A 15,971-nucleotide genomic window follows, 5' to 3' on the forward strand; every position below is an offset into this window, starting at 1 on the left:
AGTGCAGAATCTCGGCTATTATCGGAGCTGAAAGCAAATCCCACAGCATAGTCCCACTCGATTCTTCAACGCACCCACTGAAAGTTCTCACACGAGTGCGTGGCTGATTCCAAAAAAAACCTCGAACCGTAAGATGACATGACAAGCGGAAACAAGCAATATCCTAAATGACTAAGTTTAAAGTGGACACCCAGTGAAATTCTCTTCAGACGCTGTTCTTGTACCCTCACCGGCATTTTCGCCCACACATGTATTAAACCACTTCAAGTCAACCGTGGTTTGTAATTCTCGTCTTATAAAGTGCTCTCTTCAAAGTCGTCGGGGATGACGTGTCATGGTGGTCATTTCTTTCGATCTTCCTCGACCTTTCTGATGACCAGTGAATTTCGGATACCGAAGTGCTCCGTTTTGCCAATCTTGCCCTAGTGACTTTTGGTGTTGTCTTGTCTTCGTATCTGAAAAACAACACTTCGCTCCGTTGACTACTTCCTTTCCGGATCGGTGTTTTGTCTATTTTGTCTCACCGGGGTGTCACCTTGTCCATATGACCTCTATATTTGCCCATTCCTCCACTTGACAGAAGCGACGAGGAGACTGGAATTACCGGGGCTGTGGGAACTTTGGCTGGTCTCATTCCCAGTCCAGTCTATCAGCGACATCGGGCTGTTCTGCGATTACAATCATGGCTGAACAGCGGATCTGAGGATGTGGAATTGGAAGACGAGCCTTCTGATTTGGAATTGGAGTCCGAACATCGAGAGAACAAGGAGAATGTCTCCTCTGTTGCGCCGGCTTCAGAAAAACGTTTCTTGGGTATTAAACTACCCTTTGGAAAAAAGAAATCTGGATCCACAATTTCTCAGCCCAAAGTGACAGGCGGGACACTGGAGGAACCGGGCCAATCAAAGGACGTGGCCGATCCTGACGCATCTGGAAACTCTGCACAGTATTTAGTGAACAGTACTCTGATAAATTCTATCTACGACGGCCGTATGTCTGGCCAAGTAAGACCGAGCGGTCAACTAACGGAGGGTGTATTTGAGGAGTGGGCAGGTGTGTGGCAGTTTGTTCTGTCTTTTCTAATCATTGTATATCATATTAGATATTTATCTATCCGTAGTCCACAGACATGTGTACCACAAATTGTTTATCTAAGTGGTAGCCGTAGTAGGTCCAGCCCTCCGCTTTGACTTACATTTGAATGGAATTTTGAAGAGTTTCCTGCTCTCCTCAGTATCACCTTCGAGAGGTGTTAAACGCCAAATTTTCCTTCCATCAATCAGGCGTAGCCTAAAGTCCAACTAGTCTTGAAGCTGGATTATTTCAGACAGCCGACTTTCTCGCCTGGAGTCTGGCTCAACTACCCGCTGCTTGGCTGCGTAACACGGATACCAAAGCTGGATTTCAGGTGCCACACGGCGATAACAGCCACTTTTCCCAATCCCATCGATCCCCTGAGTACCACCGAGAACTACTTATCTGCCCAGTTAGCACCTGCTTTACACGTCTTTCAAAATTGCGTTCTATCTGGTTTGACATAGTCAATGTTCTTTTCTCTTTCCGTATAGGATCAACAGTTATGTTAACGAGTTGCCAGTCCCATCAGGAGGGTTAACTTCGTGTAGACAAACACTCTGCTCCTACTTCCACCCTTCTGGGTGTTCTTTACGCGGCTGGTCCTCTGACTTCGGGGGCGAAATGGCCCATGTGGTTAGAGCGCGAATTTACTGACCGGAAGGTCCGTGGTTCGAACCCGACCTCTGCCCCTCGACTTCCCCTGTCTAGACTTGGGCAACCTCGCCCTAGTGCAACCTTCGGGTGGCATGGCAGTTGGACACCGAAAGAGTGCGACAGCTGAACGAATCTCTGACTTCGCTACCCAGAGATTAAAAAGCGTAATTCCGACCGCTGTTTGTTTTTTCGATGTTGAGTACTCTTTACGTGGTACCGCTGTAGAAACTCCCGTTTCTCTGAGGTTTTGGTTAGTTGGATCCAACACGCTTCGTCTGAGTTATGCCTATAAAATTTCACTTTTTAACCAATCTTCCTCCAACGGCTGGCCGGCTACCAACTCAAATCGATCACATTGTCATCAGTTACCGATGACGCAAACCAATAACTAACTGACGCTCGTGTTGCAACGCATTTGTGGATTCTGACCACGCGCTCGTCCGAAGCCGCTTCTCCCGGTGTTTTCCAGGGCAGCGTGAGGTACGGGAAAATCGCTTGGTAACTGAGAGACTTCGAGATCCAGGTGTTAGACGAATTTATCAGAATCATCTTCTGTAGTCTTTTAACTGCTCCACCATCAGATGTGAATTCATACAGCGACGCGGTCGCCATTTCTTCGCATCTTGCTGGGAGTTTTGCCTGTGGCACGACCCAACCAGGCGCACCCAAGCACTGGATATCAGACCGAACGGTGACACTGTTCAAATCTCGGAGAAATATCCTAGCCGGTCCTGAACAGAACCCGGCGCGAAGAGTGTTTAGACGTCAAGTGAAAGTGAGCTTGCGATCCGACCATGAAGTATGATGGACACAGAAAGCCAAATAAATGGAAGAGGCCCAGAAACCCGATAATGCCCGAAGATTATTGCAGTTGATCCGTGCGACCGGTCCCCGGGAACCAACTGTGAGTGAAACCATCAAAGATCGGAATGGAGTAACCATCTTGAATAAAGAATGCATCGACCGTTGGGCCGAACGCTTCCAGCAACAGTTATCCTGGCCACCAGCGGCCTAAAGCCGACGTAGAATCCTGGACGGTGAACGTGGATCCTGCTACGCCCTCGGAGGTTTACGACTGCACCTATTCTCTCAAGCGCCACCGAGCTTTTGGTCCGTATGTCCCCCCCTATCCTCATTGTTTGAAGATGGGGGTGGAGTCCTCAGTCAGCGCTTGTTTTATCTGTTTGCTTGCATTTGGGAAAAGGAGTCTGTCTCAGACAACTGGGGAGAGTTGGCGGTAGTGCCCATTTTCAAAAAAGGGGCTCGTATTGTGTGTGGTAACCAAAGGGGATCAGCTTGACCGCGGTCGTAACGAGACTGTTGGCGTCAATTGTGCTTCGTCGCCTTACAGTGGCTCGTGAAACGCCGACTCGAGAGCAGCAATCGGGATCCCGGCCTGGTAGGGATTGCGTTGACCAAATCTTCTCCATCAGGTGCCAGAACGTCACACTACAGATGACTCACAACTTTACTATCCCTGGATTTCCAAGAACATTCAACTCGGTTGACTGATCTGTTCCCCTTTACCAGCTTGTCCATAAAGAAGTTCACCGAAAGTTTGTGAAGTTAATGCGTTATTTGTATTCGAATTCCGGACGTGTGAGAGTATACGGAGTGCCCTCCAATAGCTTCCGTACACAAAGCGGTGTCCGTCAGCGGTACCAACTCTCTCCATTCCTTTATAATTTCATGTTCGATAATCTCATGATTCGAACGTCTAAAGCTCTTCAAATAGCCCGTGATGAAAGCTTCGTCGATCTGGAATATGCAGACGACATCGTTCTCACCTTCGAAGAGGAGGAGAAGGCGCAGGTGTTTTTGAATGAACTGACCAAACTCATCCCGTCCTTTGGTATGCACTTTGGACCCACAAAGTGCAAGGTCATGCTCGTGGACGTGCTGTCTACTATTTTGGAAGCTGTCTTAATCCTGATTGTAGTGTGACAGATGAAGTAAATGTACGAATCTGCAAGACCCGAGTCGTGTTTGCGAATTTCAGACACCTAAGTCGTCAGAGTGGTGAATCCCTGAATCTCAAGAGACGTGTGCAGGCTGTTTTGTTCTATGGCTGTGAAGCTTGATCTATTCGAGCAGCGGAACTGGGACGTGTTCGACAATCGTTGTCCGGGAACCATAGCTCATGTGGTTTGGTATCGGTGAATCCGTAACGAGGCAATTGGAAAGCGAGTTATCTGGGGCTTCCACTGAACAATGTATCCAGCACCAGAAACTGCGTTGGTTAGGCCATGAATTGCTTATGCCTAACCATCGCTCGTCGAGGAGAGTGCTATTTTCCATGGCTAATTCAGAGAAGTGTTCAACCCTTGAGCTCTAAGTGGGGTATGGAAGAGATCACGAAAAATCTTGGTGGTGTCGGTGCTACTCGCCTTCCAGGATGGGTACCGCGTGATCCCCACTGTGCCTGGTTAGATACGCTGTAAGATGTGACTGTTGATCGATGTCAGTGGTGTTCATGTTGTCACCTTTTAGCGAATTGCCTGAATGAGTATCTGGAGGTGTGCGCACCTCGGAGTGATTATAATAGTGTAGAACTAAGTTCGTTCGCTGTCCACTTTTATCATTCTTTTGATAATAAGGTTTTCAAATAAATCATGGTTGTGTGGCAATGAAGCATCGGTGTTGAACACTGATGTCATGCTGTCGATGGTGATGATAATGTGGCTCAGACACTAGATTACAATAAGGCACTAGTGTATGACGTATGCGCTATCAATATTTACGAACTAGTACTGAGTTGGGCAACATCGCTAACACCTCACCAAACCAAACAAACCAACAACCCATCTCGTGGTATTCTAGATCGACGTATCTCCTTCGATTTAGTGTCTTTTTCCAGTAAACCGAATGCTCATTTAGTAGCCCGTTGTTATCGTTGCGTCGTACACAGAGAACACTCGTACGACAGTATGGGATTCAGTGGGACCGAAGCTCAAGACATGACTGTACAATTACAACAATCAAACGACACTAGCTCACTGTGGCTGTATAGTGCTCAAGCGTCGGTTATGAGTTGGAAATGTTAACCAGATGCTCGCCCGGGGTCAGTGGATTAAGAGCACAATGTGAACCGAAAAGCAGGTCATTTAACTGTTGTGTTAATACCTCTGATCCCTACTCACAACATCAACGAATTTATGTACATATTGGTGAAAGGCCATAGTCGTACTGGATGAATTGGGGACACTGAGCATGGTTGCTTAACCTCAGTAGAGCTGCTCCAATAGCGTGATTGCCATAGTCAATGGTGATACTGTCGATTACCTACGTTCTCTATTTTGTCTTCTTTTAAACGGTCCCGCTAACTTTCAATCTGATGATAACTAACCGCATGACTACACCAGGTTCCAGAATGTCGATCGGAACAATGGGACAGGTCCGGTGACAGGACATGTTCCTAATTGTTATGCATGTTTTCTCAAAGTCACCACCTCACATCCTACTATCCCTAACTTTGTTTTGCGTGAGATGCGAACTGTACCCCATGGAACCCCATTCCATCCCTACTGAGCGATTCTTCACACTCCAGATTGTCTGTCGAATCATACGACATGTGGCTGAACTGGTCTAAGAAAATTTCAAGCAGAATAGATGTGCGATGTCCGTGTAATCGGTCTGCCCGGCCATCTAGTTGATCTATTATTAGTCGCTTCTGCCGCGTGTGCATTCCATCCTTTACCTTAATGACCGTTGTGTCGTATCGCGCGTGTTGCGAGTTAGCAACACGGACTGGCTGGATAACATCTCCGCATAGGTGATACCATTAATCCAGGTGGAACTGCAATGAGGCATAAGATGCAGATGAAGGGACACGTCCCTGAGTACAGTTTTAGCTGTTTAGAACAATCCGTCATTCTACATTTGGCTTCCATCACCAACTATCTTTTCAACATTTTTTTCACGCAGTTGACATTTCTCCAATCTTTGAAATTGCTTTAAATTCGAGATCACATGTGCTCACCAATGTTGAAGTTTCGCTGACTACGCAAAATGATCTTGATCAGATATTACGTCCATCGTGGTCCACATGACCCGGCTGTATGTTGTTTGGCTTCCAGTTAGAATTTGAATTTTTCGGGATATCGATTATTGATTCATAAATTTGTTAACAAGATTTCAAAATCCTACCATTCCACTCAAATTGTCTTTTTCTTCTGTTGATGCTCGGCTTTGTAGGGTGGCTTTCCTACTCATTGTAATTCTAAATAATAACGTCGAGCTCCAAGGTTATTTGTGACGCCAGAATTGATACACTCCACATTGTCCGAAGGCTTGCTAGCATGCGTCTTCACGTCGTTCAGCTGTAACATCCTTCTGGTGCCTAGCTGCCATGCAACTCGAAGGAAGCACGAGGACTGAGATACTGCGAGGTTGCCCAAGCCTAAACAGGTGAGGTTGAGAGGCAGAGGTCGAGTTTGAACCACAGACCTTCCGGTCAGTAAATTCGCACTCTAACCACCTGGGCTATTTCGCCCCACGTGCACCTTTCCAACACTCTTGTTTAAGGAACTCGATCACAAACATACACTTAGTCAAATTTGGCCAAAATTCTTTGACTAAATACTATTATGTGTAAGAATCAGGCGGACAGACGTGATTCAGCAACCAGTCCCATTGTCCCAATCGTCATCCTAGTACTTGGTGTATTCATGCGGTTGTTTATCATGAGAATGAAGGCTAACGGGACCGTTTTAACGATGACAAAGCGGGGGACGCATCTAATCCACACTACGACCATTAACCATAATTCAGGGGAGTTACTTGTCGCACATCACACATGCGCACGCTGCAGTTGTTTAGTCATTTGCGATAAGAATGCTGATGATGTCCTCCTAGGATAGTACAAACAACGAGGCGTGTAACCTGTGGCCTGATAGATGCTTGTAAAGTCGACCGAGAAGAGCTGTGATTTTGTTCACATGACCATTCCAGGATAGAGATTACGCCATATGTGTATATTAATGAAGGTCAGGGATCTTCTGTTTATCAGTTTATCTTCATTACTGACCGCATGTAGATGTATGCACCTTGAGTCGTTTTTGGTATGTTGGCACTAGATTTGTTCTTCATTTTCACTATACTTCTATCTGATAACCTCTGCTAAATCGACTCCCCAATATCACGTCCAAAAATTCGACTAGAGTCGAGGATTTCTGCAAAATCTTAACAAAAACAGTACTCCAAACAATCGTAACTGTACAGCAGCGAGGCACCGGTATTGAACCCTGATTTTACCGTCACTGATGAGAACGACCGGCTCCGTGAACACGAGCAAATCCTCTTTCGTTTTCTCATAGTCTCTTGAGAATCTTCCAAGCTATCCTGTATGTTTCAGCGGCTGGACCTGTTTGGGGTCAACATGGCTACGATGTGCGACCGCGACGGGAACGTCGGGCTCGTCTAGCTCACAAAGCTGGCGTGAAATCTCCTTGCCTCAGCGCAATTCGGGGTAAGAAGAAGGGCTTATTTGAAACGAGCTATTTTCCTTCTGTTCATTTTGGTGAGTTCCTGACCGTTTTTCACTGCTTTTAGTTGTTGATTTCCGTCGCATTTAGGACGGTGCATTGGTGTCGTCGGGCGTGTAGAGAAATCTACCGCTTTTGGAGTTTATTGGTGTGGAGTTTTTGTTTGTAACGCATTCGCAGCATATACGCGGCCACTCGCGCTCACTCCCATGCGTACAGGCTGAACGTTAGTCAGCCGGCTGGTCAACCAAACCAGAATGCCTAACTGTGCAGTTTTGGCCACATATAATCATAAGGCATCCGCCCTTGTGTGCCTGTGACTAATTCAGCAGCTGAACTCGTAATTCCATTATGCTAATCATGGCGATGGTCCACAACAAGTGGCCGTTGCTCTCTTTCACGCGGTCAATACTTCGTGTGCCCGCCCACCCGATAGAATCACACGTAGTCTGGTTCCTCACTCTATCGGTTTTTCGCGCTTGTATGTGTACGCGTTTCTCACTGCCTACGGCATCGCCTGTTGGTTTTGGTGAGTGCGCGTACCTCAATTAACAACAACGATGGTGATCTTCGTGCAGCTTGCTGAGTTTTATCGTTAACACAATTTTTTTATCGAATCTAGAGCTCATCATGTCGTTTGGACACTTATCTTCGAGTGTTATATTTACAAGGTGCCTTGTTTCGCTTAACCTCAACGGTTGAACTCCCCCTAAATGCGTTTTTAGTCGATTTTTTGTCATCATTCCCAGCTCCGGACACTACAGCTAATTTTGACGAAGACCCTGTTGCATGGCTCGATAAGGAGGTCGCCGCAGGATATTTACCACATTCAAGCCTTTGGACCTATGAACCGGTGGCACAATACATTCCACAACCCCTGAGGAGGCGCCCTCTTGTGTTCGTCGGGCCGGCTCACGTAGGACGACATCAATTGATGCAAAATTTGATCAATGTGGACCCGGCCCGATTTTGTCCTGCTCCTATCCGTGGGTTTAACGTTCCGTTCTAATTACTGATTTTTTTATTATGTTAGTTTTGTCCCAAAGCACGAGGCTTCGACTAAACGGACTTGTTTGCGCCATGGAAGCAAATGCTTGATCATACCATATTCTCAGACAAGCCTTTAGATAGTATCCTTATAGGTAGTAACGATAAATTGATGATCATCATGAAGACAATGCGTGATGCGAATGTGGAAACATTGCAGAGACTCGTAATGTGGGTCACCATAATTCAATGCAGTTCTCTAATACACTACTCATAAGGTTGCTGAAAACTCCTCGATAGCAACCTCTGAGTAGTGCATTACAAAAAATATATGTATCACGATATCTCGAATATCGTAGCGACTAAAACATGAGGCGGCCTGGTGCAGCACATTCAGTTGCCTGGAAACATCAAAACCGAGAGATTCAGCTGGGTTCCAAGTGGAGTCTCTCGAAAACCAAATTAGTTTGCAAATGAGTGCATATTCGCTAATTTCAGTGCAGTTCATTTCGACTTCTCGACCATAGGGTTGTGTTTGATTACCAACCAAGTTCAGGGGTCCCAAAACTCTGCATCCAAAGGAAACTCGCGCTTGTGGTTTTCATATAACCTTTCTACTTGATTTCTGGTCTAATAGACCAATCGCAGTTGACAAGATTCGCTCGCTACCTTCGTTTTCTCATGACTTCCATGGATACCCTCAATCACTTGAAAGACGTTAGTCTGAAAAGAACTGCTGTCCCAGAAAAACTACAGAGGCGTTGGCTGTCAAGAAAGCTAGTTTCTTTCGCAGATAATTTTCTGCTCATTCAATGCCACGATAATCCCAAACTACGGAGGTAAAAAACATACTACTAAGTCATTTCGTTCAGCCGTAGCACACCTTCCAGTGCTTAACTGCCATGCAACCAGAAGAAACCACGAGGGCTTGGATATCACTAGGTTACCCAACTGCACACAGGGGATGTCAAGAGGTAGAGCTCGGACCTCGAACCACGGACCTTCTGGTTAGTAAATTCTAACCACTGAGCGTATGAATCAGCCTTCGAAAAGTAAGGTCAATAGCGAAACTGTTTTTGGTACACTGAAACAAACTCCCAGTGCAAAATGCAGATTTTGTCAGGATTCCTCAGCATACCACAGACTTCTGTGTTCCATAAGGGTGGTAACGATATTTTCCCGTCAAAACAATCACCAAAATAGCACTACGTGTTATAACGCCAAAAACTCAGGTCAAAAACACGTACAGTGCATCGCTTATGAGGCTCCTCCACATGCTCCGGCGGTGGAGTTTCAGTGTCTACCACAGCAGCAGCTTAACAGCCATATAATTTAAGATTTTAACACTAACCGAGTTACATGGGACTGTTCAGTGACTGATTGGTCCAGGACTATCGTCACGTGATCAGCCTTATCGACAGAACAAATGCAGATTGTCGTTTGTACTTTGTATGCAACTCAATCTTAATCACGTGCAACAAAGTGAAGAGCACAGAAAATTTTCTATGCTAATTGACGATCATTATGTCGACTATGCATATGATTTCTTCTGGTTTTCCGACATTGTACGGACGCGTGGAGCATGCTTTATTCGTCTTTAACCGCGTTATTGAGTCGCTTGCACAAATCCTGAAGTTCGCTTTGTATGTGCATTATCAGATGGTCGCTTGTTCCAACGTAGCATTGCAATTTCACTGCTCGGTTCGCATTCACCCGTTTCATTCTTCAACCCGGGAAGTTCAAATTAGGGTATCTATTTACGTATGTTGAATGCCGCATAGGCATCGGTGGTAATGTGACAACCATTTTCGGCGTAATTTGGTGGTTAGCTGTCTATAGTGGAGATTTAGACGTATAAATGTGAATTCGCTCTCAACTCGCTGTTACAGAATAGGAGCTATGCATCAAAAAAGGTCCAACTTCCTGCAGCACCCAGAACTTCTAGGACCGCGGAGTTAATTTCCATCGGGATCTCCGTATTGCTCCTACTCGCACCACCAGTCACTTTGACGAGCACGGTTTCGGTTCAAAAATGCTTTATTCTCCAAGTAACCCTGTATTCAACATCTCTCCAACCACACATGACCTTGAACTGAGTCGATAGGCACTCATTGTCTGTCTAAATCCTCCTGTAATTCATTGCATATCCTTGTGTCGACTGTATGAACCTCTTGCGAAAAGTCGTTAATGCTTTTTCTCATCAGACACAACCAACCCGAAAGTGAAATCCGACTCCTCAGTGCCTTATATTGTTGTCAGTGATGAATCTTTTGAAGCTGATCGAAAACGAGGCGAATTTATTGAATGGGGCATGTTCAGTCGGGCCCGTTACGGCACCAGCAAGTCTACATTGCAAAAGTTAGTGGACGAGGGCAAAGTCGTGTGTATAACGCTCCGCCCCGAGGTGAGCCATTTTACCACCAATTCGTGGACTTTGTTAACTTTTGATGTCAGATGATCGAAAACTAGTCATATTCTCCAGAAAGTTCATTTCCTTGTCTCTGAAGCACTGTCTGCTTCGTGACCGCTATCTGCAAGGCATAGCTCCCCGGAGCCTGTCCTCGCGGGCGTTCTAGCTGTTTCTTTAAGCAGCTCGATCCTGATATCGAAGTTCTCAACTTTAGAGAAATATTGAAATGCTGGAGAGTATCTTTTATCAGTTTTCCCCGTGAGTTCTGTCCCACCTAACTTCGTGATGCAGCTGAACCTGTGCATCTGATTGAAGTTTTGATATCAAATAACGGTACATTCACCGCATACCGGAATCCATTAAAACACCATACTCTCATTGCAGCATTCATTATACCGTCTATTCCTCACTATCCGGTATCTGCGCCGTTACATATCCATTGCCTTCAGCTCAGGCATCAAAGGCACCTCTTCAGCAGACTTCGGCATCCAAAGAACCCCTTAAATCGGTAGAACCCTCGTTGCTGTCGCACATGACTACGCTGCTTTTGGTAGAAAGGTTCGTGAAACTGGCCGTCCGCCTCCTTCTGGAGGCCTTTTCAAACCAAATGACTTGCGAGCCTGGCTTGGCAACTCCTGTTTTCCCACTCCTATGTTCTGTGTTAAGCTACATGCTACAGAGACTGCAGTTGACTGCAGCCACGACGTTCAAGTCGGTAACACAGCCAATTCACTATTAACTCTTGCTCCGATTGAACGGCATTTGTGGCTGATGGTATGCTTTCAAGTGAAACTATACGTTTTTTCTGCACTTGTCGCCGGTATTTTCATGTTTATGACAATGCTTTGGTATTTGGTCGTAGCAGTTATATTCAGTTCCACCGCCCTCTGCTTGCTAATGTTCAGGCGGCTCATTTACAGGCCCATCCTACCACACGCAAAAATGGAGGGCGTTCCTGTATCAACCTTGTGTGGACAAGCCTCGAGGTAGACGACTCCGTTTCACTTCAAACCCCCGGACCTTTGTGAGAGGTTGAATATTTGGTTCGTTGTTTCAATGGCTAAGAGAAAAAATCGTTTCTTTAGGGGAATCTGATTCGAGGAGAAGGGTATTGGGGTTTTCCCCTAGTTGGAAACAGTTTTTGACCGAATGACAATTCATCCCTTCAGAAGGGTTTGCTAATCAACTGGTAGTTTATTTTTATTTGAGCAACTTTTCCCATCTGGCCAAGTTAGCAGGTCACCAATCTGGCCATGTTTTAAGGCAGACGGAAAACCAGTGAGTTTACAGCACTGGATCAGTGGTGAATGTCCACTTAATGCGTTTGGTCGGTTAGCGTGGTTGCCTTATTGTGGCGCTGATTGGTTGGCGGAGTTTCAAATTAGTTCCGACCCGGTTTGGTTGTTAAATCTCCCACTTCAATCTGTTTCACTGCGAGTGCCACACTGGTAAATTTCGTTGGTCTTTGCGGGCTTGAGCGTTAAGTGGGATTCTGATGATGACCAGTTCTCCTTCTGATGACCGCACACCAGCACGTGTCAGCTCGAGTGATCCAGAATCTTTCTCAACACGCTTGCCGGTTCCACGCCTACCGTGCTGTTGACACTGGGATGCTTGGCGATTCCTCTGATGACCACCAGCACGTGTCAGCTCGAGTGATCCAGAATCTTTCTCAACACGCTTGCCGGTTCCACGCCTACCGTGCTGTTGACACTGGGATGCTTGGCGATTCCCACAGCCTCTGTGACGTGGACCGCAGTCCTCACATCAAAACCTCAACATTTTCTAATTATATTTTGTGTCCTTTGTTGAGTACATATTCCACAATTCCTGAGTCTTTCAGTAACGCTCGATGTTCATCCGCGTTTCTTGGCGGCCTGCTTATTTTTCTATGCTCTCCGATTCTGATGTGATATTTCCTGGACGTCTGTCCTATATAGAGTTTATTGCAGTCGTTACACTTAATTTTGTAGACACAGTCCCTGGTTCTCTTTGCCAGGAGGCGATCCTTCAATTGCACCAGTGCAGAGCGCAGAGTGTTCCCCCTATAGAAAGCCAATCTTATGTTGGCGTGTTTCGAATTCACCGAATGTCCACAGCTGTCCCTGGTTTACATGGAATGGCAGCAGTCCCAATCCATCCCCTGTTGGGTTTCGCTACCAGTACCAACATCCTTCGTAATTGACTCCTGATCAAATAGCTAGATAACCACTACCCCGAAGTTTGTTCTTTACTTCAATTTGGGCCGACCAGCTTCTTCTGTGCCTAAACATTGATGACGCAATACTCACGAATACCGACTTTTGATGGGCAGACGAGTAGTTCGAAACTGCCTTAGTATCGGTTGACTTCTCGTACACTGTGGTCTTTATTTTTCCCCGACCTTATGTATCATACAGTCTAAGAAGGCCAGTGTACCCAACGTTAACTCTACCTCGATACTAAATTTGATGTGTGGATTCACTTCATTCTGGTAGTTGTAAACTCACTGACCTTGTCTCGTTTCATTACGACTAAGGTGTCATCTACATAGCGCCAGAATATCTTAGGTGGGTATGGGAATCCGGCTAAAGCTGTCTGTTCAAGTTCTTCCATGAATATATTTGCCAAAACCGGGGATATTGGAGATCCCATTGCTAGACCTTGTTCTTGAGTGTAAACAACGGAATCGAAAACGGAATCTCAGAGACTGCGCCTACCTGATAAGCCCCAATAAGAGTGGAACCGGTCGTGGGCTATCGAATAGTTTTTAGTGACCGTGTGAGTAGTTTCCTGTATGAAATGGGTGAAATTCAGGCATGCTTTTATGCCTTTCGCTGTTTTATCGACCGTAAGCTGTGTTTGTTCTGCTAGTAGCCGTCGCTTACATACTTCCTAAGAGTCCCTTTTGGCACATTTTTATATAATGAATTGACATCGAAACTTACAAGAATATCGTCTGGTCCCACGGTGTTTGTTCAGTCTCCGTTCCCAAATCGACTGTCGCCAACTATCTGCTAAACACTGTACAACATGAACATGTGCCTTATTTTTCAGGTTATTGATTGACATCGAACTTACAAGAATATCGTCTGGTCCCACGGTGTTTGTTCAGTCTCCGTTCCCAAATCGACTGTCGCCAACTATCTGCTAAACACTGTACAACATGAACATGTGCCTTATTTTTCAGGTTATTGCTTGTACCTTTGCAAGTGTACGTTACTTCCTCTTATTCGATGTTCACAACGGATGACGCTGTCGGTCGTTACCAAAATGTACATTTACGTTGAAGTCTCCCTACTGAGTAACTGATGAGTAGTTTCTAGCCAGTGAACAATTAGATTTTACTTTTTCCTTTTTACCCACAACAGTCCCTGCGTCTAATACGTGCCAGCGGTCTGATGCCATACGTCATCTTCATTTCTCCACCCGAGAGAGTGGATGAGTTGCGCCGTATACAGAAGCAACTCGGTCTCAAAGTTAATTGCTCCGTAAGTCCAGTCCGCTACGTATTTCGCTTTGGCTCGCAGTCCCCATTCCTGTTTTTCAACTGCGCGTTGTGTGCCCCATTTGTTTTAGGATATGGAACTAAAAATGTGCATCGAGACAAGTCGAAAAATGGAGGTCCGTTTTGGTCATTGGTTTGACATCGTGGTCATCCCAGACACCATCGAAACCACAGTGAACGAACTGACCGCTATTGCTACTCAGTTAGAACGTCAGCCTTCCTGGGTCCCGCGTTACTGGTCAAAAAGTTGAAATGCAAACGTCTGCATTGATGCCACATATCATCATTTTTACAATCCTCACTCTGATTTACAGTATTTCTGTATGACTTCTTTGTACTCCTGGCTGTCGGTTCGTCATTCCCTCGATTTTACCGCTATAACTTTTTTGACACCTCTTCCACTTACCAGTTTTATTTTGACTTCCTTATGCTTTCCGCCTATCAGCTGTTTTTACTTTGTCTACTGGTGATTTTTTTTACGTTAATTAGCTTATTCTCCGGTTCTGGCTTTCTGTCTTTGTACGTGACGAACGCATAGGCGAGCCGTTTTACCAACTTTAAAGCACTTAATATCGAATGCACAGAGTTTAATTCTTCGGTTTTGTTCGTTCTGATAATTTTGCCAGACCCATACAACCACCATATGATGACACCGCGACAAATTCTTTCCGATCGATAAAAAGATCGCCCTGACTCTGTCAGTATCGATTGTTCGACGGGTGTACTCGTTATGGACCGACAAGTTCATCAGAAATGTTCTCTCCGCCTCTCGTTTATGGAACGTCCACCGTTTAACCATCAGTCACACCATCCGAGTGCCTCTATTCTTGACGAATCTGCTACTCGTCTTTTTGCAGCGAGCGAATATTTTTCAGTCCTACTGTTGAGTTGCCTAGATGTCATATGCTGGAGCAACAGAACAGTCCTATGAAAGTCGACTCTATTGCGGTCATCACGACAAATTTGATCGCACGTCTGAGCAAGAACCGTTCCAAGTTAAGGAATCAGTTACGGCACGTTGATTCACGATGACATTAGAGTGGTGAGGCTGGGCGTGTGTTTGTTTTTTGAGCTGGGTGACAGGGAAGTCATCTCTAGATAATTTAACCATAACTCAAAATCCTAGTATTTTTTTAATAAACCAAGTCAACTTATACGGTAGTATCATATAGCGAACTAGATGTGACTTGTCGATTACGGAATACAAAGAAGCGCGTCGTTCAGTTGTAGCACCCGTTCGGTACCTAACTGCCATGGCACTTGAAGGAAGCACGAGGGCTGGGATACTGTCAGATTACCCAAGCCTAGACAGGGGAAGTCGAGAGGTAGAGGTCGGATTCGAACCACGGACCTTCCGGTCAGTGAATGAAGCGCATAAGGATACACGAAACCACAACTTCCGTAGTTCGGTGGATTTCAGCGAGCCCTACCTCAGCTGAGCGTTTGTACACATAGATTAGGTTTGGAAGTATCTATGGTAAAATACACTTAAAGGGTATCATACGGAGGAAAAATAAAATAATGCTGAAAGGTCCTTACCGAACCAAGCTAATTTCGTACAGCAAAAACGGTATTCACGGTATTCTTCCTATGGGTATCCTCTGGGTTTGCAAACGAGCCGCAGATTCCTACTTCGTCTTTCAGACTGACAAGCTTAATCCCCAAAACATCTTCAGAAAGGCTTTCGAAAATGCAGAAGTATACGGACCAGCATCATGTCGCCAATTAGTAGTTTTGTTTCTTCAACCTGTCTAGAAAGTGAGCATCGTATTTACGCCTTTTTTAAGGAAAAGTCATCAACGAACCTAGTCCTACCTGGTGTCTGTGAATGGCAGCCACGATGAAAACTGAAGAATAAACACAGAAATTGCCC

At 45.5% G+C, this 15,971-nt stretch overlaps 1 protein-coding gene across 1 annotated transcript in view; it reads left to right on the forward strand.

The window, feature by feature from the left end:
- T265_06682 (hypothetical protein) overlaps window positions 1-14,757 on the forward strand; it is a gene marked incomplete at both ends in the record, with an annotated part of 31,486 nt that extends 16,729 nt beyond the window's left edge. Inside the window, 7 exons of the mRNA XM_009172007.1 lie at window positions 581-1,053; window positions 3,455-3,583; window positions 7,085-7,249; window positions 7,964-8,200; window positions 10,406-10,605; window positions 13,962-14,081; window positions 14,170-14,757. Coding sequence (XP_009170271.1) covers window positions 581-1,053; window positions 3,455-3,583; window positions 7,085-7,249; window positions 7,964-8,200; window positions 10,406-10,605; window positions 13,962-14,081; window positions 14,170-14,349 — 1,504 coding nt within the window. The remainder of the gene's footprint in view (window positions 1-580; window positions 1,054-3,454; window positions 3,584-7,084; window positions 7,250-7,963; window positions 8,201-10,405; window positions 10,606-13,961; window positions 14,082-14,169) is intronic.
- Window positions 14,758-15,971: the final 1,214 nt, after the last annotated feature.

Source organism: Opisthorchis viverrini (genome assembly GCF_000715545.1).
Source record: "Opisthorchis viverrini unplaced genomic scaffold opera_v5_141, whole genome shotgun sequence".
Lineage (NCBI taxonomy): Eukaryota > Metazoa > Platyhelminthes > Trematoda > Opisthorchiida > Opisthorchiidae > Opisthorchis > Opisthorchis viverrini.